At 52.9% G+C, this 25,407-nt stretch overlaps 9 protein-coding genes across 9 annotated transcripts; 3 read left to right on the forward strand and 6 right to left on the reverse strand.

Moving 5' to 3' along the window:
* Positions 1-387: 387 nt before the first annotated feature.
* COCMIDRAFT_51881 (uncharacterized protein) lies at positions 388-540 on the reverse strand (the record flags this gene model as incomplete). The annotated part of the gene is made up of 1 exon (XM_007686044.2): positions 388-540. A coding segment is annotated over one exon (153 nt), but the record flags the coding sequence as incomplete, so codon positions are not given.
* Positions 541-781: 241 nt separating this feature from the next.
* Positions 782-1,380, forward strand: COCMIDRAFT_33326 (uncharacterized protein; the record flags this gene model as incomplete). The annotated part of the gene is made up of 2 exons (XM_007685994.1): positions 782-1,082; positions 1,142-1,380. The coding sequence occupies 2 exons, from the start codon at positions 782-784 to the stop codon at positions 1,378-1,380; spliced, it is 540 nt and encodes a 179-aa protein (XP_007684184.1).
* Positions 1,381-2,304: 924 nt separating this feature from the next.
* COCMIDRAFT_1933 (uncharacterized protein) lies at positions 2,305-3,665 on the forward strand (the record flags this gene model as incomplete). Its single annotated transcript, XM_007685967.1, has 2 exons — positions 2,305-2,893; positions 2,947-3,665. The coding sequence occupies 2 exons, from the start codon at positions 2,305-2,307 to the stop codon at positions 3,663-3,665; spliced, it is 1,308 nt and encodes a 435-aa protein (XP_007684157.1).
* A 1,517-nt stretch (positions 3,666-5,182) lies between these two features.
* Positions 5,183-6,379, reverse strand: COCMIDRAFT_33328 (uncharacterized protein; the record flags this gene model as incomplete). Its single annotated transcript, XM_007685995.1, has 4 exons — positions 5,183-5,332; positions 5,509-5,701; positions 6,092-6,151; positions 6,321-6,379. The coding sequence occupies 4 exons, from the start codon at positions 6,377-6,379 to the stop codon at positions 5,183-5,185; spliced, it is 462 nt and encodes a 153-aa protein (XP_007684185.1).
* Positions 6,380-10,469: 4,090 nt separating this feature from the next.
* COCMIDRAFT_85007 (uncharacterized protein) lies at positions 10,470-11,630 on the reverse strand (the record flags this gene model as incomplete). Its single annotated transcript, XM_007686045.1, has 1 exon — positions 10,470-11,630. The coding sequence occupies one exon, from the start codon at positions 11,628-11,630 to the stop codon at positions 10,470-10,472; it is 1,161 nt and encodes a 386-aa protein (XP_007684235.1).
* Positions 11,631-12,345: 715 nt separating this feature from the next.
* Positions 12,346-12,804, reverse strand: COCMIDRAFT_84952 (uncharacterized protein; the record flags this gene model as incomplete). The annotated part of the gene is made up of 1 exon (XM_007686046.1): positions 12,346-12,804. One exon carries the CDS (start codon positions 12,802-12,804, stop codon positions 12,346-12,348), a length of 459 nt encoding a protein of 152 aa, XP_007684236.1.
* Positions 12,805-13,584: 780 nt separating this feature from the next.
* On the reverse strand, positions 13,585-14,082 carry COCMIDRAFT_23058 (uncharacterized protein; the record flags this gene model as incomplete). The annotated part of the gene is made up of 2 exons (XM_007685978.1): positions 13,585-13,991; positions 14,043-14,082. 2 exons carry the CDS (start codon positions 14,080-14,082, stop codon positions 13,585-13,587), a joined length of 447 nt encoding a protein of 148 aa, XP_007684168.1.
* Positions 14,083-16,153: 2,071 nt separating this feature from the next.
* Positions 16,154-16,429, forward strand: COCMIDRAFT_33332 (uncharacterized protein; the record flags this gene model as incomplete). The annotated part of the gene is made up of 1 exon (XM_007685996.1): positions 16,154-16,429. One exon carries the CDS (start codon positions 16,154-16,156, stop codon positions 16,427-16,429), a length of 276 nt encoding a protein of 91 aa, XP_007684186.1.
* Positions 16,430-17,467: 1,038 nt separating this feature from the next.
* COCMIDRAFT_85171 (uncharacterized protein) lies at positions 17,468-24,501 on the reverse strand (the record flags this gene model as incomplete). The annotated part of the gene is made up of 4 exons (XM_007686047.1): positions 17,468-17,530; positions 17,589-23,494; positions 23,548-23,863; positions 23,923-24,501. The coding sequence occupies 4 exons, from the start codon at positions 24,499-24,501 to the stop codon at positions 17,468-17,470; spliced, it is 6,864 nt and encodes a 2,287-aa protein (XP_007684237.1).
* Between the last annotated feature and the right edge of the window lie 906 nt (positions 24,502-25,407).

Below are 25,407 nucleotides of genomic sequence, written 5' to 3' on the forward strand. Positions count from 1 at the left end.
GTGGGTGTGGGTGTGGATGTAGGAGTGGGCGGTGGAAGTGGAAGTGGAAGTGGAAGTGGCCATGGAAGCAAGGCCAGCTGTACTGTTACGATTCACAGGCCCGGTGGGTGGCCGTGGATCACGACGAATTGGCGACCGGTATATTGCGCAATGCGCCACGACTGCGACTGGCAAGACGACAACGAATGACCGGTGTGACTGGGACAGCAACGAGGCGGCGACGGTGGTGGGCGGTGACGGGCAATGGTCACAGGACAGGGTGGACGACGATGATTGGCACAAAAGTCAGAAATGATGGCGGGTGGGATTGGCTGGGGGGATGGGCAGGGTGGAAAATTCTGGTGGACGTAGCGCCACGGCAGGAGCAGGAGCGAACGGTTCGGTTAGTCATTGGCACAGAGGGCAATATGGCAGGCAGCCAATGGCAAGGGGGACAGGGGTGGGCAGGGAGGGCAGGCGCTGGGCTGGATCGGGCAGCGGCAACCAGGGCGCAGGGAAGGCGGCTTTCAGGCTGGTGGCCACGGAGGCAGGCAGAGGGCAGGCAGAGGGCAGGCAGAGGGCAGGCAGAGGGCAGGAAGGAGCGAGCAGCGAGCAGCAAGGGAAGGAGCACGGCAGATTGAGGGACAGACCCTGCTGGTGTGGGCAGGAAGCGGGCAGAGGGCGCGAGGCAGGAAGCCACCCACTCCACCCACTCGAAACCGAAACGCGAGGTTGGAGCGAGATTGAGATTGGAGGCCGCAGCGGGCCTGGTTGCTCTCGAGGGCTTGTGGTGTGGTGTGGCATGGCAGGGCCTGCGGGCGGCATGACAGTCAGAGATGCAGGCCGCAGTGCCGCAGCGTTGCGAGATCGTCGTTTGGACGGGCGTGCATTCGTCATGGGGGCCAGCGCAGACTATCGAACGCCGGCCGTGCACTCGCACTCGCGGCTTTTGTCGACGTCGTCAGCCTGGCCGGGCTCTGGCACATGGGCGCCGAGGGCCCAGACGACGCTAATCCCGCGGGGGACTAAGGCCAGTCTCTCAGCCTTTGGGTGCTTTGGGTGCTTTGGGCCTGGGGCGCGGCGCGGTCGTTTTCGGAGGGCGAGTGGGTCCGCGCAGTGGGCCGTGACGACTATCGAGCGAGGCTTGGGACGGCGGGCATAGCGGCCATGGATGGGCGGAGGCGGCGAATCAGTGGCCAGCAAGGCCAGGGCGACAGGTGTCCTCGCTGCGGGCTGACGAGCAGCGCAGCGCAAGTCGACGGCGGCCACGGCAGAGTGCAGGCGGGCCCCTCGAGGCTGCTGCACTTGTCGCGTCGAGCCCCCGCTGCTGTGTGTCACCCTCGCCCTGCTGACGGCCCAGCTGATTCGCCCTTGGCCACAGCCGACGGCCAGCCGCCATGATTCACACCCTCCCACCCGGTAGCTGCATGACGGCCTTTGTTGGACCCCCCCTAGCCTCCACCGCGCCCGTCTGGACTGGCCACAGACGGCCCACGCCCTGCTGCTGCGCCGGCTTGGACCACCACCGCCCCCAGCGCCCCCAGCCAGCAGCCCAGGGTGGGCTGCACCACTCGACAGAAGCCAGTGGATCCAGACGTTAGCCTGCGTGTGCGTCTGTGTGCCACTCTGTGTGTGGGTGTGTGTGAGTCTGAGGGCAGCGACGAGTGTGGGCGATGGCGCATATCGCTCATGGCCGCCTGCACTCGCTCTGTCGCCCCATCCACATCCGTCATAGCGCCCCTCCTTCCCTATATTTACCAAAGACCGGGGCCACCCGCCTGGCCAATAGCCGCCCGCCTACGCCCCAGCTCGCCTCTCTTTATCACTGCTGCCCAGCCGTGCCCATACACATACATCATATCTCGCCTCACACTTTACATACACACCCTCCTCCGCTACTACTTACTACCTCTCCTCCACAAAAACAACACCCACAACCTCAACCACAACAAACAATCCCTCTCCTCCCTCTCCTACCTCCTCTACTCATAACACTCACACACCCACCCACTCTCACACACACTCACATTCCTTCGCAAAAAAAAACCCTTTTTCGCTCCTGCTCTCCGCCAAAAAGGTTCCTGCCCAACCACCATCAGACAAGTCACGTGACTTGCCTCTTCCGGTTGACTCACCAAAACACATATCCTTTTATAATAGCGTCTTCTTTCTAGTCGGAGCCCTCCGTCCAGGATTTCTCGTTGCCTCTTTCCACCCGGACAAGGCCACTCCACCGCATTTCCCGGACTCTCCGCTGACCTTGTCCTTGAGGCCTTGATTGGACCTGCGAGGACTATTTCCACCTTCCATCTCCCAACCATTAACATGTACCCGACGCCCCCAGCTTCTCCCTCCCAAAATGGATTCTGCGCGCCGGAAGATCGCCTAGGCCAAGTCCTGGCTGGACGCCTCCAGCTGACTGGCGTCCTTGGTGTTGGAGCCTACGGTGTCGTTTACACGGCCGTCGACATCCAGACCAACATTCCCTACGCCGTAAAGGCGCTCAACAAGGTTGGTCTTGAGCCTCGCCAAAGAAAGTTCCAGCAGCGTGAGATCCAGCTGCACCACCAGGCCAGCGCACACCCCAATGTCGTCTCGCTCGTCAAGATCATGGACGCGCCCGACTGCACCTATGTGGTGATTGAGTATTGCCCAGAGGGCGATCTCTTCTCAAACATCACCGAGCAGGGCAAATACGTTGGTAATGATGCCATGGCCAAGCGCGCCTTTCTCCAGGTTTTGGATGCCGTTGAGTACTGCCACTCCATTGGAATCTACCACAGGGACCTCAAGCCGGAAAACGTTCTCGTAACTGACCAAGGAATGACCTGCAAGCTTGCCGACTTTGGACTCGCCACCACTGACCCCGTCACCTCGGACTTTGGCTGCGGCTCGACCTTTTACATGTCTCCAGGTAGGATCATTCAACTGCCACCACCCAACAAGTCACGTGCTAACTTTGTACAGAATGCCAGACATCATCACCAAAGCCTTACTCATGCTATGCATCGGCCCCCAATGATGTCTGGAGCCTTGGTGTCATGCTCGTCAACCTCACATGCGGCCGCAACCCATGGAAGCGCGCCTCATTTGACGACAGCACTTTCCGTGCCTTCATGAAGGACCCCAAGTTCCTCAAGACCATCCTTCCCGTCTCTGACGAGCTTGATGCCGTTCTAAGGCGCATGTTTGAGTTCAACCCAGCCAAGAGGGCCACCATTCCCGAGATCCGCGACATGATCATGCGATGCTCGTCCTTCACAGCTACCAAGTCGGCCGTTTCTTCGCCAATGCCCACTCCTTCCTTTGGCCCAGTCGACTATGCCCAGGATCCCGCCTACAACCAGTACTACCAGACTCCTGCCGTTCCCCAGTTTGCTCCTCTGCCCGGCTCGGCTTACGCCCCATCGCCCTTCCAGTCGTCGACCTCTTCCGGAAGCTCAAACTCTGACGGCGAGTCCGTCTTCTCTGCTTGCTCGTCGGCTTCGTCGGCTTCTTCGAACTCGTCATACCACGTCTCGCAGTCGCAGCCTCCCAAGTTCTCTTCGCGCGTTCCTCAACCCCAACAATACGTTTCTCCCCAACCTCCTGCCAACACCTGGTTCCAGCCTTTTATCCAGGCAGCCAATCTGGTCAAGCACGTCTCCTTCCAGCCTTCGATCATGGCCCCGGTTCACGTCTACTAGACTGCTCTTCTCCTCCATGACCTCCCTTTCATGGACCTTTTTGCTTACGAATACGCTTCTTGTCTATGTGTTTATACTATTTTCGAAAAGTCATGATGAGATGAACAGCCATTGATTTCTCGTTAGGTGTTGGGGTGGATTGTTTTTCTTTCTTATTTTTTTTCCCACCTCGTTACAAAATTAGACCAGTATGGGCAAGTTTCTGGTCTTCAACATTAGAATTTTCTGGCCGCGATGGCTTAGCATGTTTAACTCTGTCAAGCAGCCTTGATGGCATAGAGTCTGTTTCTTCGGCTACTTCAATGGGCTTTTGCCACAAGGGTTAGGGAGTGGGTTTTTTGGGCATTTCTCGGAGTTGTCCCTGTTTGAGCGTTGGGCTCGTCGAAGCCCTCGCTCTATTACGTTCATTTAACTTTTCATATCAAAGATACCAGAGCAAATAGGCTCAACAATGTACGTTAGTGTAGGTCCCAAAAAGAAGGACAAGCACAAATTTGCCTTGAGCAAATATCCAAATGACAAAAAAACATACCCAATGGCACCTGCAGCAATAGTTGCAGGCGACCAGCCAAGAACAAGCCACTTCCTTCCCACTCTACAGTCTTGACTGTGACATGTGTCTATCACTTTTGATATCCAACATTGTCCATGTCCAGCTCTACTCTGTCGTTGCAGTCGTAGTCGTCGACTACTGGTCTCCATGACACTAGCCCACGTATCCGGCCCACTCGAGTCAAGGTGCCACAACGCATCAATCTGCAGCCTCCCCACCACGATTCTGCATCCAGCCCAAAGCATACATGAACTAGTGCGCAAAATCAAAATGACATCCAACCATGGCCCTAGTCTCTCCACCATGGAAGCTCCACGCCCCGGCCGTCGTCCGTATGCATCTGCAGAGTCTCCATGGCCATGGATGCAAGTGGCCTAGCGCCAACAGCAAATCACCGGTTCCACTACGGCATACATAACCTTTTGCGTGATGACCATGTAAGTGTGCAGTAGTCTGTCTTGACTTGTCCCAGGTGATTGGCTCGAGGCTGCGCCCTGTCTTGTCCCCTTAGCCCTTACAGGCTTAACGCACATGTCCAAAGGGATGAATCGCAGATGGCTGTCAACGGATATCAGACGCAGGTGTTGAGGGGACGGTGGTGGGGCGATTGATGACTACATTGCGGGATCGAGACTCTTTGGTTGGGGCTGGACTCTCTCCGTGTGTGTTTTTGACTTTGGCGCCCTGGCTCTTGATTATTATTTTTTGCCCTTGGAGCAGGTGTTTGTTGGGAAGAGAGCAGCCGCCCAACCGGCCGCCGCTCAGGCCACGCGATGTTGAACCATGTGCATGTCGAGACGTTTTGTCAATAATAATAATAATAATAATAATAATAATAATAACAACAACACTTGTACACACATACAAACTACTCATGTCTGATAAACATACATAGTACACACAACCACAAGTCTCTAGCTGCATGATCGTCCGCAAGCACCTGATTCCTGATGCTTGTTGCAACTCAATACCCGCAAAAGAAGAACACGGACACGTAGGCAGCAAACAGTGAGCAGGTTTCAGTCATGGCAACCCTCACTTGTTGCCAAAGGGGACTCTTTGTCTCTCTATCTTGCTCGCTCATGCTTGACGCCGGGTCAGCTGCCCACCATGGCTGGCTGGCTGGTTTCCCGAATCAAGCACCAAACGTCCCCCAGCTTCCGTTGGCCTTGTGTCGTCTCGGCTGTCGGTCCTTCTCCGCCACATAGCGCGTCGCGTAGAAATGTATGTAGGCCTGTATGGATGTACATACGCATGTGGATGTATGTGTGTGTGTGTGTATCGCCCTACATGTACCTTGACCCGCAGAAGGGCGTCACCGGAATCTCGATGAGCCACCGTTAGATCACTTTTTTTTTGTTTTGGCGGCAGCCAATCCCCATGCATGCAAGCGAGAGCGGATGACGATGAAAAAGTAATGAATGTCACGTGCTTCCGACCTGCAAAATCAGCAACGCCGTTGGTTGACGTGCAGCGTCGCTGGCTGTCATGGGCACCAAATGTCTAGGCAAAGCTGGTGCCAAGCTGCGCGGCTGGAAAAGTGAGTGTGTCCCTCCATTCACCAGGCAGCCTCTTGTTCCTTCTGCCGCTAGCCCATACGAAGAAATGCCTCAATCTCATCCTTTTGCATCATCGCAAATCATCTCGCAGCCACCGTCGAGATGTGCGCATGCACCCTCTCTGTTCCTCCCCATCCTATGGAGCCAGCTGTGCAAATCCGGCCATGACTTTTACAGCTTAAATCGCCAATTTGCCGAAATCAGGTGCACAGATATTGTCCCGATCAAGGCATCATGTATTGATTCGCTGGATGAATACATACAGACACACACACGTCTACAGGCATCCACTTTTGTCTCTGACGCTCGCTCACCGAGCAACAGCAATGTCACCCAAAACGACGATGCCACGATCCGAAGGAATGGCCTGGCCCCTTCACCCGCTCAAGATCTACACTTGCTACCATCAGCTCGTAATTTCGAATCCATGTCTACGAAACAAACCCTAGAAGGCGTTGAGACTTGCTCCACCCAACCTTGGTTATACGCTGGGGGCTAGCACGATTCATTGCCACTCGCCTAGACATCCCATATGTCCTTTACCGTGCTTGCATATCCTTGATTTTTTCCGAAGCCGCCGCTTGTTCGCAACGACTTTCCATTGTCCGCATCCAGGCTGCCTTGTTCAGCCACAAAAAACGCCTCGTTTTGCTTCTTTGGTCAAAGCAAGATCCATCGGCGTGTGCCTCGCTTCTTGTCACGCGGCTGCTTGCGGGTCAATCCTCGCAAGTCTCCTTGGACGTGGCAGGCCGCACACCGGAACACCTTCTTTTTGACTAGGGATTGCTACCTTTGCTCAAAAGTAAGGAATGAGCCTTGCACAGTAAGCTTCGTGGCTGCTTGCCCCCGTGTCACCGTAATACGGGAAGCCGTCGTCTGTATGTACACGTGCCCGGCTTGTCGGGCCTGCATAGTGATCTTGTAGATGGCATCTGTGCTGTACTTTGGAGCCTAGTGCTTGGTTTCTAGACTTTCCTTTTGAATCTGGGGCACGGCCTCATCCCGTGAATCATCCCTTCATCAAGGCTGACACTTTGACAGCACATGTGCATGGTTGTGCGGCTGGGCGGCTGTGCATGTGCTACGAGCAAGTGGTACTGTGCCTAGCAGCCAAATTGACTTGAGCATAGTCGAAGCTCGTCCTCTACCATGTTTCGGCAGAATGTAGCAGTTCTTTGGATCAGGCACTGAACAATCGCACTATGCAATGTCTCGTGGGCGACTGATACCAAACACCTTGCTCTGCTCGCAGTCGTACGTAGATCACCGCGCTTCGCCTAGGTTGAGAGGCTTACATTTTGTTTGCTACACAAAGAAACATGCAATGGGCACATGATGGTTACACAGCCTGCCTCAAGTCGCCGCTCAGTCTCCTCAGCCACGTTAGAGTAACATTTTACGAGAACCTCACATCGTTGATCAGTCATGGCACAAATCCCCCACACCTGGCACAGCGTAGTGCCAACTGTCAGCCTGTGTCCGGCCCCGCCGTATACTAAGAATTGCTCTTTCTACAAAAGCCATCATCGATTGCTCGGGTAGTACAATCATCATCTCATATGGCTGGCTGCAGAAGAACTCATACCTTTGTGCCATGTAGGTGTACCACTGCGTTTTGGCTTGCTACATCCCCCACGCGTACGACCGTAGGTATTGGCTCTTACGCCTTTTCCTATCCGAGACACCGGCCATTTCCAGTACATACGTAAATCATGGGCCGGGAAAGGCATGTGGTAAATCGGCAATGAGCAGCAAGCGACAGCCCATTGTTCCATGCCTGGAACTGTGTACAAAGAGAAGGAGCGTGGAACTGGCAGATGGCGGGCGTTCCGGAACGTATGCGCACATGCACTTTATTACACATTGAGTAAATCACTCGTTCGGTCAGTTTCATCGTCTGTTGTACGGCCTTGACTGGCATGACAGCTGAAAATGCGCTCCCTTTGCACATCCTACAAGGAAACGCTTTCCGGTCCAACCGCTTACCAATACGACCATGTTTGCCTTTTGCTCGCTCGGACAATGAAGAACGACGCCCAAAACCCATGAAGTTGGTACCCTACGCAAGGCCGCATGATCGGTCATCAGCACAGGGTATTGGAGATGAAGAAGCGTCGGCCATCGTTCGCTCATGTCAAGTGTGCAACGCTACGGGGTGCGACCTGTCTTCTCTACACCCATGTTGTTGACTAGCTTCATCGACTTAACGCGTTAAGCGCATTACTACACAACCACTTACTATCCCGAAGGCCGTTATCGTCAATATGGCCACCAGCTAACATGTGCGGTGGTGCCCGAGTATGGGATACTGCAGGTACACTGAGTCTTACCGAACCCGCGAGACATGCGGTCAAGAGCGAGAACACGGTATGGAAACGATGCGTGTCCCTTGGATCGGCAAAGAAAAGCGCTTATGGAATCGGCAAGGAGTGGTTTTGACCGACTCGCATCTGTAGCGAAAGAAGAATGTGTTGACCGGGAGTCTCCGACATGTGCTTCCCCAGTCTATCCTGACACTTCTCACATGTCTCTCTCTTCGCCCCAATCTCCGAACTCGTACGATTTACACTCCAGGTCCACAAAGCCAACGCCGTTATCGTGCTCCGCTACCAGCACCGACAGGCCAAATCAGTTACCCCACTGGCGCAAATAACACCACACCATGCTTTTGGTCCCCATCCACAAATTTGAGCACCACTAACAACTAGCCTCCCACCGACCCCTCGGGGAAAAAAAGCAAAGGACCCTTCAGCTTCCGTGGAGAAGGCAGGAAAAGAAAGAGCCAGTCTGGATCAAGTTTCTCACGACTAACGTCTCTTTTCCAGCTCAACTGTTACGTATGCGTATTTCCGTGGGCTGATTACTCTCCTCACCCCCGCGGCGGCGCGAAAAGAAAAATATATAAACTTAATGGTAGGCATGAGCATGAATAAGTGAAAGAGAAAAAAAGTAAACATCTCAGCAACTTTGACTTCTCGTACCATTCCATCCCACACCATCACCTCCATGCATCGGAGAATTCGTATTCCCAAACTTTCTTTCACCTATGCTTAGATTAGTAGCAACCAGACCAGAACCCATCCACATCCACACACAAGATTAGTAGGGCGACGCCATGATCCGGGACCCAAAATCGGGGCCCTTGGCCGTTTTTTTCTCTTCTTGCCCTTTCGTGGGACCCGAGGATTTCCTAGCTGCATACGCTGTATTGCCGGCGCGGCGCTAGGGGATTGGAGCGAGGGTTGCTCCGTCGTCTGCCCCGTCAAATAACGGTGGTATGGGCATGAAATGGGGGGGTCCAGACTGTGGCGAGTTTATTGGCTGAGAAGGTCGAGACCGGTCTTTGTGCTATAGGCGGGAGGGGGAGAGTTGAGCTGAGGGTGTTGGTGATGTTGTAGTTAGTTTGTGAAGTGGCAAATCTACAGTTTTGGGTTTGGTCCGCGTGGTGTCATGACGTTCTGTATGCGCTAGAAATGCATGCGAAGGATACGATGAAGCACTTTTTACTCTCGCTCATCATCCGCATTCCCATCCAAGTACTCAGTATGCTCTGATCTCACATCTTCATCATCATCATCCCTTCACTTCTCCTTCTTCCTAAGCTCCATCCCCTCACAACCCCTCTAAATCTCAATCCTCAGTTGCCCTCCCCCCCCCATACTCACAACTCTAGCCCCAAACCCATGAAACCCCTCAAACCCACTTGCCCATATCACGCGGTACCCAGCATGCCCACCCTAGTACCACCCACGTAAAAAAAATACAGAGTCCCATTTCGCGCTCTGCTCGCTGAGAGAAGGAAAAAAAAGATGACATTCATACTTCGCTCAGTCCGCGGCGAAGCGCAGCGAAACATGCTATGTATGATCAAAACCCCTTTACCGTGACCTCCCGCTCCACTGCTGCTGTAGTAGTATAGGGCGGAGAGGATATACCAGTGGACGCGGGGCATGTGCAGATGTAGTTGCTGGCAGGAAGAATAGATGGCACAGGGTGGCGCCGGGGGCTTGAAGAGATGGTAGCTACATGTGGGAGCGGGTGAGTAAGGGAATAGTATGAGGATGGTGGTGCTAGGTGATGTTTGCTAGGTGATGTGTGCAATGTTTCTCTTGAGTAGATGGATGTGGAGAAGGGAAAGCTGGAAGGTGGGGAGGTTGAGTGATGAAGAGGTATGGTGTGTAATGAGTCTGGGTATCGTCGGTGTTGCGTGGGTTGAAAGAATGGGAATGCCTATTGCTGATGGAGGATGTTATGTAGTAGGTATTTAGGAAGTTAGTGATATAAATTTGAGTGAATATCCTGTTACCGATAGCCAGGGTGCATGAGTCTTTTGTGCTGAGCTACTGATTACCTTTTTTTCCTATTGTCTTGAGAGAATGTGCTCTTTGTTTCATATGGAAAGGGGTTCAGTGGGAATATTGTAGTGCGTTGAGTGAGTAAGTGAAAGATAGGATGGATGTCAACAAGCAATAGTATGCACTGAGAAATGCGATATATATGGTAAGAGACTCGGAAAGAAGATGCCCACTTTGGTTGCATTCATCAATATTACCAAATGTTTATTGACTTGACCTATGTCTCTTTTCTCCATGTCGTCAAGATTTAGTTCAGGAATGCGAAGATCTCTTATTACGAATTATCAATAACGAATTATTAACCGCCATACCATCTCCAATTTACATATACATCTTATCACCGCACCGATTTATTAACCTCCACTGGGAACTTCTCAAGACTCTCATACCACTGCAGTGTACTCCCAATCATGAACGCCCAACTACCCCAAAAAGTACTCAGACAAGCCTGATACTGCGCCCAACTACTGTTATCATACCCAAACGCCGGACATAGTGTGAATCCCACACCCCCAATAAGATTCAAAGCCCCAATCCACCAGCCGAGTACTCGAGGCGCCGGCTTCCACCATTTACGTTGCGTTTCGATCATAAACAGAAGCCCAGAGATGATAAAACCCAACCCGCCGACAACCTGCGGCGTCCAGTAAAAAACAATCGTAACAGTCTTCGACATATTATCATAAATCCCCGGCAGAGCCGTAAATCCCGCAACCCAAAATATTGTCGCCCCCACAAACTGCGCCAGCGACGCCAAAAACCCCAGATTATGAATATAATGCCTCTGCAACTCTTCCCTCGCCGGCCACCAAACCCACTTCCTTCTCTCCCCCTTCTCATCCCCCTCCCCTTCCCCCCTCTTATGCGCATGCCCACATCCCCCCTTCTCCAGCCTCACACCAATCTCCTCCTCTTCCCCCTCAAATGCTCGTTCAACAGCCCACCCAAAACACCCCGACCGCCCTTCATTCACCGCCTCAACAAGCAACAACACCGACCCCACTTCAAACACCGTCGCCCCAATAAACGCCGCGATCCCACCACCATACAACTCTTCCCCCTCGAGCTCCGTCTGCGGTTGCACCAAAGGCAAGAACACGAAGAAGGCGTTGAGGATCCAGAGAACGCTGCCTATCGTGAATACGTATGCGACGCAGAACGACAGGTCCCAGACAGGGTAGTACGTCGCCATTTTCCAGATATTTCTTAAAATAGTGTGCAGGGAGGTTGTGGGACGCGGTGTGGTGCCATTCGCAGAGTTGGAGGTGTGGTTTATGGAGATGGCGTGACGCCCTTTACGGTCGTTGCGCGAAGTCCATTTGAAGCGGATGTCGGGGTGCGAGGGGATATGGTAGTGGGCTTTTGTGGGGTTTAGGAAGGGGAGGGGGCCGGTTATGTGGGTTGGGACTGGGTGAAGTGTTGCATTTGGTTTGATGGGTATGTGGGAAGGATGGAAGGTTTTGTTGCGCTTGGGGTTGTGTGGGATTTGTGAATTCATGGTTAGTTGGGGTGGCGTCGAGGTGCTGTAACGAGCGGATATATCTGTGACCAGATGGAATGAGCGGATTGTTTGAATACAGCCAAGTGATTATTCATGGTTATGGCAGCGTGGAAAAGTGTCGTTGCTTACGTCATTGCGTCGCATGAGAAAAGAAGAGGTAGAGGGTTACATCCGCTAGCTATCTCCGATACTACCACTGAGTAGGCCCTAGGTTCGGTGATTCTACTCTGTATTGATAGTGCCAGATCACCTACACACTTTTTGCATAAGTCGAGTTAGACGTGTTGTTACAGTTTTTTTGATGCCATACCGCTGTGATACGTTTTTGAATGTATAGGAAATCGTCATGGGTATGACGAACATGACCAAACTCGCTCCCTACCAAGGAACGACCAAACTATGCTTTTGTATCCTCGAAGCTAAAACTCACAGAGCAACTAAGTTGGGATGAAAACACATGCCCAGTGATACTCCTGAAAAAATATGCCAAAATCAAATTGGTATAGTAACAAACACCAAGCTCATAACTTTCCAACAACATTAAGACAATAGGAAAGAAATGACTTCGCTCATTCGATTCCAAATCGCTGCATGAACGAAAAGAAACGCCATCGTTAATCATACACGTCACTAGTCATACAAAACCATACCAGGTCCAGCCCATGTTGAAAGTAATATCTTCCACATTACCCACCCTTGTCAGATAGCATGATTAATTCTTCTTGCCATCCCTATTCACCTTCTCCCTCTCACTAATCTTCAGCCCCCTAACCAGTTGTCGTGTCATTATCCTCGAGAGCTCCTTAGTATAATCCTTCATTCGCATACTGGTTTTCTCCTCATCGGTCTTCCCCTCATACTGCTTTTCGCTATATGGGGGTGGCGCATTTGTATACCGCGCATACTCTTCCTCGATGCGTTGGAAGTTTGAGTGACTGGAAGTGCTAGAGCTGGACCGGGACGAGTTGGAGACTGGCGAGTGTGTCGATGGAGACGGGAAGGAATGATATGAGTAGGACTGGCGCTCAGCGGAGCTTGTTGTTTGCATGGTTGAGGAGCGTTTACTCCTAGTTGAGGTCTTGCCGACAGAGGAGACAGAGTCGTGGCGTGATGATATTCTCGAAGAAGGAGTTTCGCGTTCGTTGACACTGACGGTGGGATAGTGGTCCATGTTTTTTATTAGGGGGCAGCGAGGTCTGATTTGGTGGACTGGGTGGTGAATAGGGAGTCAAGGGTAGCAAGTAGGGGGATCATGAAGAAATAAGCAGCCTGTTTGCCAGCCTCGCATTTAAATGTAGGACCCAGACCCATATGCGATGATGCACATCGAAGACTCAAAGCGGCTGCCTACATTCCCATCCGAACAGTTACGATATGGATGGCACAGACGCTGGGCAAGCCTGCAAGTCATACCACACCCCTCGACGTCATTGCAGGGTGGTAAAAGCCAGCCATCCTTGGTCCATCAAGGTCCAGAAGGGGTAATGATGGGTGGCCAATCAAGGAGATGATCGGTGCAGCGATTGGAAGGCCTCTTGATTGTCTCGGTGGAGGACAGGGCTCGGACTCCGCGGTGGCTGCACGCAATAACGGAGCGGGTAACAAGTTATGGGGTCTGTTGGCGAGGTGACGCTGGGATGCATGGTCGGTTGCGGAGAGGCGTATGCGAAGCGAAGGAGGTGTGGCGTTTGTGATGAACGGGGCCGATGATGTCACTCATCACGCTCACCCGAGCCGTGTCGCACACTCAAGACCTGAAAAAAACTGAGCATGTGGATCGTAAGCTGAAACAAGCAGATCAAGCGCAAATGTTGGGTATCTAAGAGAACAAGCCCACGGCGCGGACAGCGCGCTCAGTGTGATGCGAGGTCGTGTGCGCCATGACGACTTTAAGATGACATGGTGTGCACAAGGGAAAGCAGGTACCAGTACCGACCTCAACGAACTGATCCTATGCCCGCACCAGACCCTTGAACACATCCCTGAGCTTTCCCATACCCCGTGACCGTTTGGAGTGGCTCCTCTGCCGCTCCACCTCAATCTCCGTTGGTGCGTTGAAGTTCCCGCTTATTCTCCTCATTTCGCCTTGCGATTTGTAGTGCGATGACGAAGCCGTGGAGTAGGATCCCGCCGAGGAAAGTCTCTCTGGGCGATCTGCGTTGTCCCCATGATACGAAGATCGTAGGTATGCAGAGATCAAGGCTTGCTGAGGCAGTTGCTCGATTTCCGATGGTGACAGTACTCGTGGTGAGGTTGCTGTTTGAGACTGATGCGACTCTGCGCGCTGTCGAGTAAAAGACGTGCGATGCCCAAGGTGTTGACTGAGACCTCCTGCGATGTCACCCATAGACTGCCTTGCTGGGTGGAGTCAGAGATCGAGATTTTGTGCACATGATGGGCGGTGCGTACCTCCATGATGCCGTCGCTCTTGCATGCTCCGTCTTTCCATCTTTTGCCTTTTGCCTGAACGGCAGTCGATACCTTGTGGTATCTGTAGTTTGTAGATTTAGTTCTTGGTTTCAGTGGGCATGAGAGAGAATGCGCTACACTCGAGTGCTATGATAAGAATCCATGGCAAGCCCTGGAAACCTAAGGCTCTTGAACAAGTACCGCCCTTCTGTACTTAACCACACAGCCCTTCATCGCCATCATCCTACCAACGTCGTGCATAACGGTGTCTAACGTCATCGACTCAACTCAAACTGAGGCGAATAGCCGGCCTAGCCAAGCCACCCTTCATCCAGCTTGGCTGTTTTTGATATTCTTCCATGGTTACCTCAAAGGCGACACAATCTGGTAGTGTCGGCGTCATCTTGAAAGCCGCAAGTTCGGTTGAAACGGATGCTTGGTGATGTGAATGGCGGGTCTGCATGCAGGGCAACCTTAGCGGTGCAAGGCAGAGTATACGGTGCATACGAGGCCACCAGCACATGGCTGTGAAGACGATCTCAAGGCGAACATTCTGGCGAGTGATGTTTGTACGAATTAACTAAGGCGAAAGATACGATGAGTTGTCTAGTGGCGGTGAGATTCGACTGCGCCTTGTGAGGCTTGACGGTTTGCCTGACCACGACTGAGCCATTAGGCCAAACTCAACCCTCAAGGCAACCGACGAGCAGGCAACCTGAAGGAGGTCCATGTTAGCAAGAGTGTAGATCTTTGCAGCTTGAGGGGGATGGAGTGGCATTGCAATTCCAAGGTGTAATGTAAAGGGCGAGGAGATGATCGGGACAATAAACGCACAAGAGGCCGTCCAAGTATCTGGAATCGTCATGTGACCCAGCAAATCCCCATGGCAATGCCATACTCTAGGGAGTTGCTGTTTCGGCCTCCTTTCATATCAACCGAATAAACCAGAAACCAACCAGAGCCCACATGCTGGCCAGAGAACACCGAGTCTTGTTTCATCCCTCAAATGTACAGGGGTGTTCGGAGGGTTCATCTTTCGCTCCGCTTTGCCCAGACATCCATGCAACCCCCATCCCCCTTCTGCACAAGTCCCAAAGTGGCAATAAATCTTGCTGACCATCACCATTTCCATTGCATTGTTGTGCTCATGTACACACAGCACAAGCCCCGACTCCAAACACAGCAAAGATATTCTTCTCGCAACACCACGTCTGCTATTCTATGACACATATGCTACACCCTCTGTTAGTTCTTTTACTATTAAATATAGTATCGTATAGCTAATGGTAAATACCTTAGGCCTATGAGCGTGCGAGCTAAGACAACGCGCTCTTGTGTGGCGCAGCGGGAAGCCGCGGCCGGCCTGACCACCAGTGCCGTCTCCACCTAGTGGGGGTCTTCCGAGATGACGATGTGAGAGGTAGCTGACGCGGTGCTTGCACTCTAGGGAACTGGGCGAGCGGAGGAGAGACCTCTTGAATCAGCCAAGGGTGTAGATTTTCTATTAAATGGGAAAGGGGGCAGGGCCGCCATGATCATGTCGTGCCCTGTAGCAAAAGCCTCCAATACTTTATTTGTTTTTTGGTGTGCTTCAAGAAACACCAGAAGCTTCGGTCAAAAAAAGACTATACGGCCTACCTTTTCGCGACACTGGGTGTAGGGTGACTATACTTGCTTCTTAAGTTTATGATATAGAGGTACGTAACGCTGCTCGTGAGTAAATTGTCAATTTCAGACGTATAGCCCTAGTTCCGACTCGGCCGGCGTACACGTTGAGCGTTCTGGATTCTGGTAAGCATCATCCCTAACAAGCGCCGTTTCTAGGGTAAACGTACCCCGTGATACGTACTCCGAATCACGCCGACCGTACGCAGACACTAAGCGGAGCCTCAGCTGAACAGCCCCCTTCTCACCAAATATACACACATACCTCCACCTGATCCTCCTGGAATCATCAACCAACATAGAAAGTCAAGCACATACCTTTCACAAGTCCTACCACCACAGTCGCTACCGAACTTTGCCCGTGTTCTGTCTACACTCCCCCGCATAATAATCGCCGACCCGCGCCCGTAGATAAGAACTACGATCATCGTACACCACCACCCAAAATGGACGCACTTCCTGATACTACGCACTCCACTTCATCCAGATGCTCGACGCCTAGCACACCCGACACACCCGTATCGCCCGCCTCTTCGACCACAAGTTCGTACTTCAGCTCATCCTCGTCCAGCGAGCCGCAGGTCCCATTTCAAATCATCGTCACATTCGACGGCAAGGTGCGCGAGATGCTGCGGATAGAGCGGGAAGAAAACTCGCCTATCCAGGCACCGAAGGCACGAAAAGCACCTAGGCCGAGATACTATGCAAGGAACACAGAGTAGAGAGAGAGGGTGGCGGTGGGATCAGCCAGGGAGGGCGGAACGGTTCGGATGGTGCGAAAAAGAAAAAGGCGTTCGATGATTGGAATGGATTTACTATGGCGTTACGAAAAGAAAGGGATTTATCGCTTGCGGTGGCTATAAATGATGGTTGGAGCCAACAGGCCTGAAACGCGTTAGCGGTTGTCGAGAAGAGTGTGGGGTGGGCTTCTGTTCGGTATTCATAATTATTAAAGATTTTTTTGCTTGGAAGCTATAAACACTGCTTCGGTTACCTTGCTTTCTAAGAGTGTCGCAGCGGTCATGTTCTTTGTGCCATTGCCAATGCTCTCTGTTCCAGCACTGGAGTTTTGATGAGATGAGGGTTGACGAGAGCAGGAGCACTCGTATCTTTTAGCGTACCTTCTACGTGGGACAGAACTATGAAACGATGAGCCGCAATTCCGTGAGTCTCTGCCTTAGTATGTATCACATTCATCATCAGAGATTCGATAAAGGAAAAGTAGAAACACCGTTCATGATAATATCCTACACTTGATGCACTGGACGGTATGCGCATTTTCGCCTTCACCAAGAACATCCATCCCTCCCCCCGTTGAAAGGTTCGCCGAGCAAATGCTATTCTACAAGAACGTGCAGAAGACATGACTAGTAAAGCATCTCCGTGACGAATAGAAACACCCAACTCGACCCCGAAGAACTCCGTGCTTTTTTGTACCGTGACCAAGACAGAAAATGATAGGGGACATCCCGAACATCGTCCTTTCCAGTTCATCATTATATCCGTGTCCGTTTCCACGGGATCATCATTACCCACTGTTTGCCTGCCAGCCCAATGGAGTCGTGATCCCGTAAGCAGGCGAGAAATGCCAATGACTAGGTAGGAAAGCTATTACGAGGAGAAGAAAAGGAAGACCGGCCCTGACTAAAGTCCATGTATTGCCTATGACCAGAGTGCGCTGGTAAATGCAGTGGCGGAAGATTATTGGTGCCTCTTAAATGCACTCTTGGTGTGAACGTCGAGATTTGGCCACCAGCCGACTAAGCTATTGGGCGTGGGCTCTGTTGAGCATGCGTGAAGAGAGCGTTGAGAAGGCGTTCAACCTGGGAGAGACAACGAGTTAGTATGATTCAATAGGCAATTTGTAAGGAGCCTACGTACTTCAGGCGCCGCCTTCACGAACGGCAGCTCCCAGAATGCATATGTGCGGTTCTTTAGAATTTCCAGTAGCGTGATGATGAGGCCCCATGGGTGCGGGCGGTGAACCAACAGGCGCTCCAACAATACACGGGTGATGGTCTCTTGAATCTCCGATGCCAGCGAGTCTTCGCTTGGGGGTCCGAAAAGGTGCAGCAGCGCATAGCTGTAGAAGTGAGTATGCGTGTTTGGGAAGCGCAATTGGTTCGCGATGGCGCTGATGAAGTGGAATCTGGCCTCTGGGTGGAAGTCCTTGGCCAGCCTTTCAATGAGCTTGGTGGCTGGGCTCTCTGCATCAAAGATTGGCACCGTAGCTGATCCTGTACCAAGAGTCGATATGCCAACATACAATGTGATTGCATGTATCAGCGCTGGATTGGCTGTCGTTGAGACGAGCTCAAAGCCTGCAGGTTTGGGTTCTGCATAATACACCGCACAGGCGACCACGTCGACATCCTCGTCCTTCAGCTCAGAGTCCTTCAGGAGATTGTCAATGGCATTCTTGATGCCTGCGTCTGAGAGCATCTGCTCGATATCGGTACGGATGACGGGAGCTTGAAGATCATGCTCGAGGCGGTCTGCCTTTAATCCTGCAGTGAATGGATCTGGCATTTCGAGGATGGTAGATGGATATGCGCTGACAATCAGGTTACGGAGCTGTGTGCAGTGCATTGGAATACTGTTGCAGAACCTGAAATGGTTCTCGACCAGGAACTCGGGGAAGTCATGGTGGATGACCAGCAACACGCGCAGAACGCCGCGGTAGAACTGTTGGGTCATGATAGTTTCTCCAGTAGGCTTGATCAGCTTTCCAGTGAAGATCAAGAGCGTCTCCACAAGCTGAGCGTAAATATCCCAACGCTTGTCGTCTTGACCCTCCTCCAGCATGGCAGGCACAAATATACGATGTGCAACCAATGCGAGCCATGAAAAGGCAAAGCGCTGAATATTGGAGGGCTGAACGATCAAAAGAGCTTTGGCGACTGCAAGGAAGATGTCTGCCTTTTGTTCTGCCAACGACTCTTCCTTTACTGCATCGTTCAGGTGGAAAAGAATCGTCGAGAATAGACGGAAGAACACTTTTTGGTTGAAGGCGTCTTCTCGGGTGGTGTGGTGGTTACAAAGGACGAGCACTACGACGACGAGCATCTGATCCAAGTATCTCGCTTTGCTCTTCTTGGTGGCACCCTCTTGTTCACCTTGATAGACAAGAAGGTCGACGATGAGCCGCCCAAGGGCATCGACCTTGACTGTCGCAATGTCTTCGTTGCCACTTCCATATGGGGATGAGTGTTCCTGCTCATATGCGATGACAGAGGCATCAATACAAGCGCGAAGAAACGCGACTGAAGATTCCTGAGTCTCCAGCACCTTCTGTTGGTGGAGCTGGTAGATGAAAGCACCAACGGTTTTCTTTGGCATGTTTTCCATCTGAAGATGCACCCACTCGTCAAAGACGTACTCGAGCTGATCTTTGTGGCTAGATGCCGGTGGTGTCAGTGACTGCTCATTGGGCGACGCTTGCAAGTTGGCAATGACACGCTTTCCAAGCTCGAAGCTAGAGTCTTCTGCTAGCCAAATAGTGAGAGCGTCGATGGACATGGCAAAGTCGGCACGGAAAGCACTCGGGTGCTCATTGAGCAAGAGTTCTTCCATCAGACTTGACAGCATCTCTACTGCAGCGACATGCCGTTCTTGAATGGCCTTGGCGATTGTCGTGTTTAAGCGGTGCATATCCATGAGGTTGACTTCCATAAGGGCCACCATGACTGTAGCCTTGAAAATACGGTCGTCGTCATGAAGAGTGGCCAACCACATCAGCACTTGTCGTGACGTCTGGACGGAAAGTTGGCACAGATGGCTCAATAAATGAGCCATAACTTCGACCTCCAGGCGACTCAAGGAGTCAGAGAAGAGGTGGTTCGTGACTTGTCCAGCGATACGGAATGCCCATGTCTCTTTGTTAGGACCGGCGAACTCGATGCTTGAGATGAGCTGGTCAAAGACTTGGTGGACACTGCTGCTACCAGGTTGGAGGTCTGTTATACGCTCCTCTGGTGCCTCTTTGATGACGCGGGTCAACTCAATAAGGAGGTCCTCTACGCCACGCTGGCCCCGCTCAAGGCCAGGAGCGTCCATGTACCCGTTAGGCTGTTGCTGAGTCAGCACTGCATGGGGTGCTTGAAGACTCTGTAGCCTGGGTTGTTGCTGGGCCGGCTGTCGTGGCTCAGCTGGTGCAGCACCTGGGGTTGGAAGATTTGGTACCGCCGCAAATTGGTCTTGGAGGACATCTGGGAGTTGTCGACCGCCATCTTGAGAGGTGTTGTTAACGTGTGGCGCCCCTCGCGACTGCCTGCCAAAGTCTTCATAGATGGCCAACTGCTCCCTATTCAAACCGCCAGGCATTTGTCTATATGGCTCCGGAATGTAGAATGCCCATGGACTGATGTTTGCATCCTTGAAGGGCTCATTTGGACGAGAGCTACGGAACATGCGACGTATACGGACGGCTTCTTCAATTTGCATATCAATTTCAGCGAGGGATGACATTTCAGCTGCCTGCTCAACTGTGTTGCAGACCAGGTCAAGGTTGTCGTTGACAAACATGATGATATGTCCCTCTGGCAATCCCTGATCGGGAAGATCCCTAGCTGTGAGGCGGATGTTATTCTGGATACTCATACGGAGGGGTTCTTTGCAGGTGACAAGAGCCAAAGAGCCGGAAAGAGCTTTGACAACAGTGTGTGCTGCATTGCGAAGCTTCTCCTCATCGGGTTCCATGGCAAAGTCTTTGTTGATCAGCTGCGACGTCGAGATTGCGGCAATGGTAACGGAGCGTTCAACTACGGGAGCAATAATTTCCTGTATAGCCTGATTGACTGCAGTAAGGAAAATCTTTTTGAGCGTCGCTGGCGGAACCGCGCTATTTCCAGAAGGCGGATATTGAAGCTGGTTGGTGAAATCGGGCAGAGCAGCCGTCATTGCTGCTGAAGAGAAGCGTTCATTGGGCCCACGTGCGCCACGGTTGAGGCTCATGATAGAAAGGTCGCCAAAGGCCTCCATGCCATCTGTCACCATGGACCCAAGGAATTCTTCATCAACTGGCGGCCGTCCTCGGATGCTGTTGGTTGGCTCTATGTCTTTGTGGTCGAGCTCCAAGCCTTTGCAGAGAACTTCAATCTCGAACTTTTGGTTGAGCTTCAGGTCAGCAAAGTGATATAGCTCCATAAGCACACCCAGCATCTCCATCAACCATGGGTTGGGAGGCTTGAAAATTGTCGACTTCGCAGCTTGTACCAATACTTTGCAGGTGAACGGAATCACCAATAGGAGGCGATCTGAATCGTAACCTTCGTGCAACAGATCCTTGAATGAAATGTTGCGGAATTTGATTGGCTGGTCGCGGGCTATGGTCAGGGATCCGAGCCACGAACCCAGGTTTTTCAGGTGGCCACGTTCGGTAGATCCCAAGGTAGAATCCGTGTTCAGCATGCGAACAACACTGGCATATGTCTCTCGAAGAACCTCGGCCCAGAGCATCTTGTCATTAAACAGGTCAAGCATGTCAAGATACAGTTGTTGGAAGTTGGGCTGCATCTTTGCACGCTCCTCAACGAGGTAGTTGGCGAACCACTGATGATGTCTCTCCTCAACGGCTTCAGTCAAGTCGTTGATCTTGTCGCGGAGATTACGCTCAGACACGTTGTTCAGTACGAACAAGACCTTGTCCTGAACGTCTTCATCTGGGTCCTCGTATAGTTCTGGGCGCAGTGGCGGGTCGACATACAGACAGCTGAACTTGGGCACAGCTGGCTCTTGGTGGAGATTCTCGTCGACACCGTTACCGTTGGTCATACCCATACCGTTATGGCCCTCGCCATTGACTTCGCCGACTTGCTGACCTACTACTTCTTCAGCTTTAGCATAAATCTCAGTGCCTTGAAGTCCAGGGACAATAAGAAGTTGGTCGCAGTAGTTGGGCCATTCAGACAGCCGATTCGAAAAGTGAATGAGAGCCTGAAGACCGAATTTATACATACTGTCTTCAGGACGGAACTCTTGGACAGCTTCTAGAACCATTGCTAAGCCAACTTGAAGTGCGATGCGGGACAGAAGATTGAAGTTGATGATACCGCCGAAAAGCACAGCAGTCGTCGCCAATGCTTCAAGTGGATACTCTCCGAAACAGTTGTACTCGTCGAACAAGCCGTGGATCATGCAGGCAAACAGGTCTTGGTCCGCAGGATCGCGGGATTCTTTGTACTTCTTCAGAGCGGAGATGATATCTCTAACATCGCTGTCGCCGCTGTACATGTTCTTAAAATGCTCTTGCATCTTCTTGTCGGCTTCTTCAGGAAGTGCGTTGCCATTTTGACCATTGGCGTCGATGACGTCGTCCACGCCCTCGCCATAGTTGATCAGGCGAGGATAGGCCTGAATACAGTTTCGTTGAAGGGGGAGTAATTCCTGCTCAGGTAGACCGCATTCTGCAAGGAACCAAAGGAGTGGGTAGACCGTCTTCACTGCTAGGGGTAGGTTAAGAGGTTGATGGTCATCTCGGAGGCGTTGCATCTCTTCACCTGCCCGCGCACTGAGAAAGTTGGTCAGAATGCGACGGAAGAGTGGCCCAGCTTGATCGAATGTCTGCTGTAGCCAGGGCTCAAGCTCGAATTTCCCACGTGCGTGTGCCTGTGCAGCCAAGTCCAGGCTGATATCAGTGTTACTGCGGATCAGTGGCTCCAACCAGTTGTTCGTCTCGGCATGCTCCAGGATCAGAGTGAGGGTCATCGAGTCGGCGTTGTATGCATCAACAAAGCGGTCCACGAGCCATTGGATATCCTGTTGCCACAAGCCGTAAAGGACAAAATTGTAGATGGGTAGCTTCTTGTGAAAATAAGGATCAAACAGCTGCTTCAATGCTTGCTCTTGCAATGCTCCCCATGGCTTTGGGACTGCTGCTGCCGCTACGAGGAACTCTGCTGTGTGGGGGTTGATCACCAAGTCAGGTATGCCCATCAGCTGAGCCGTATGGTACGTCTCTGAGGTCTGAAAGATCATGTTGAAAAGAGCTGCCGTTGCGTCCAGCGAAACAAATGGATGTCTAACGGCCTCCTCGGCAAAGGCTCTTGCATCCTCTGAAGCCCCTTCAAATGTCTTCATCGAGTACGATGTGCGGAGCCTGGGGATCTGAGTCACGTCCAGCTCCTGTCTTGTGGATGACAGGAAAGCCACTACGAAATACAGCTGCGTCAAGTCATGCTGCCATTGACCTCCCCAGAGTGCCTGTATGTCGAATTTTTCATTCTCTTGCGCTACGGGAAGCAATGCGTTGTAGATGGCCAGGAATTGATGTCGCTCGATGCGAAGGTGATCTCGGTCAAAGGCAAGTACTACGTCTTGCCAGTCTATTCGCTGTCCCGTCCGATGCTCACGTAGCGCGGCTACAAAATTCTTCGCATTGTATCCGGTCGAAAGGGCAAGGTAGAGTAGAACCGCGGCAACTTGCTGGTAGCTAATGTCGCGTGTCTCAGCCGATGCAAGCACTTCTTTGCATGCCTCGACCGTAGCTGTGCCTTGGGGCCCTGCCTGCTTGACTAGTTTGACAAGAGGGTTACGCGCCCCGTCAGTGAGCTCGACGAGTATCAACTTTGATTCGACGATGCCCGGTATCTGTTGGTGTGTCTGCTGATATCGCATCTGGACAGCGTAAGCGAGGCTCATCTTCTTCTCTTCATCCCAGCCTGGTGGTGGGTCCTGGAGGAGGCGTTCGACGAGTGCGGCGAGATATTCATGATTCATGTCGTCTGGTTGGGTCGGCTGCGCGATGGTCATGAGTAAGTCATCGCCTATGGTAGATAGAACCGCGTCGGCTGAGAAGTGTTAGTGGCTAGAGGCAGCGAGCAGAGGGGGGGGGGGGGCGCACCTTTGGGCCGCAGATCTGTCTTCCTGCAGGCGAGCGCCAGCATTGTCTTTGCAACCGCATCTAGTTTGAAATGAGATATAAACGTGGCAAGATCAAAGTCACGGAACAGATCACCCTCGCTGGTGCTGATGGACTCTGCAATCTTGTCAGCCTGCTCGGGATCCTTCCGTATCTTGTGCACTTCGGTGAGCAGGATCTGGTAGCTGCCATTGGGGTCGGCATTGCGTGCGCCAGAGCCGAAGATGGTGGCTGCATTGTTCTGCAGCACACGGCGGAAGTACTTTGTAAAGACCTCCATGCCGTTTGTGTCTACGAGCTGGGGGCGCGTCAGTAAGGCAGGGCGGGGATGTAGCGCCGGAGAGATGGGCGACGAACCTTCCTGATCTGCTCGGTTTGCGTGTCCCACTTGGCGCGGTCCTTGTCGTCCTTGACTGGCCCGAATTGGCTAAGCAGGAGAAATATCTGTGCGATGACGATGCGGGAGAGGTTCTGGGACGAGGCGGCAGACGAGTGGGCCGAGGTGCTGGGGGAGCCGGTGGTGCTCGAGACTGAGAGCGAGGGCGAGGCGCGGACCAGCTTGGAGGCTCCTCCGCCGCTGTTTGACTGTGCACTGGCGCCCTGAGTAGCGGCTGCGGCGGAGGAAGCCAGGTGCGATGCAGCTTGGGGCGCTATGGTCCTGGACCCACGGGAGGACAGCAGCTGGCTGGCGGGGAGCTGCTGTCCTGCGGGCGAAAAGGGCGACGACGTTGAGGACGAGGCGGGCGGCAGCGAGGGGAAGTGTGCAGTGGCGGGCGATTGGGCGTGGCGCGAGGGGTTGGGCGAGGGGGTGCTTGGATTGCGCTGCTGGTGCTGGTGCTGGTGGAGGTCGTGGTCGTGGGCAAAGGCCGTGGAGATGGGAGCGAGGCGTGTGCTTTGGGATTGTCTCGGGGCGCCCCAGGGGTGTTGCTGGCTCATCGAAGGAGGCTTTCCATGAGCAGCGCGTGGCGGCTGGGAGAGAGAAGGGGAGGGGGCGGGAGGGGGCGATGGGATTGTAAGGTTTTGGGTGCGGGTGTGATAACCAGACGTTCAGTCGGCCATGCAGGAAGAGCGAAGCGGGCTTGGCACGTAGCAGCAGAGGCACAGCGACACACCAGGGCCACGTTTGACTACTCGAGTTTGGCGGAGCAGCAGCAGGACAAGCAGAGGACGCAGAGGGTTTGCACGTGTCTTTCTTTGTCTTACGGGCGATCTGCTGTCACTGTTGCACTCTCCCCGGCGTTTCCAGGCATGCAAACTCAATTGCTCCGTTTGAGTGGGTGGGCTCACCAGGCTGCCCTTCTGTGGCAGCACCGTATCCCGCGTACAGCCATACGTAGAGATCGAGTACAGCAGTACCCCACACTCGCCTACCCTTCTTCACCTCGCCGCCTCTCTGGCGACGGCCATGGCCGCCATTGCATCTCACCACTCCTACTTGTGTGTCCGCGGCCCAGTACCATTCCAAACATGAACCGCTATTCGCCGTGTTGGGCATCCAGGACGTGCCTGGCGTCGACGATGCTATTCGCCTACACTGGCCACGGCGGAATGGCGGGCGGCCAGTGTGTGCAGGTTGTAGAGTAACCCATGCACACATACACGGACACCTCAGTGACGACACCCTCACCACGCCCGCCGCTGTAGGCTTTACTTTTTACGGCAGGCAACACATGGTCAACACGTCGAGGCTAACAAGTGCAACATACCCGTCCGCCCGCTGGCCCTGCGTCATGGCACTGCAGCAATCCAAGTGAAGGAGAGAGACTACGTATACATGCTAAGCAGCCACCGCCAAACGCAGGGGACTGCAGAGATGGGACTCTACAAACAAACCGAACAGGG

Source organism: Bipolaris oryzae (assembly GCF_000523455.1).
Source record: "Bipolaris oryzae ATCC 44560 unplaced genomic scaffold scaffold_15, whole genome shotgun sequence".
Lineage (NCBI taxonomy): Eukaryota > Fungi > Ascomycota > Dothideomycetes > Pleosporales > Pleosporaceae > Bipolaris > Bipolaris oryzae.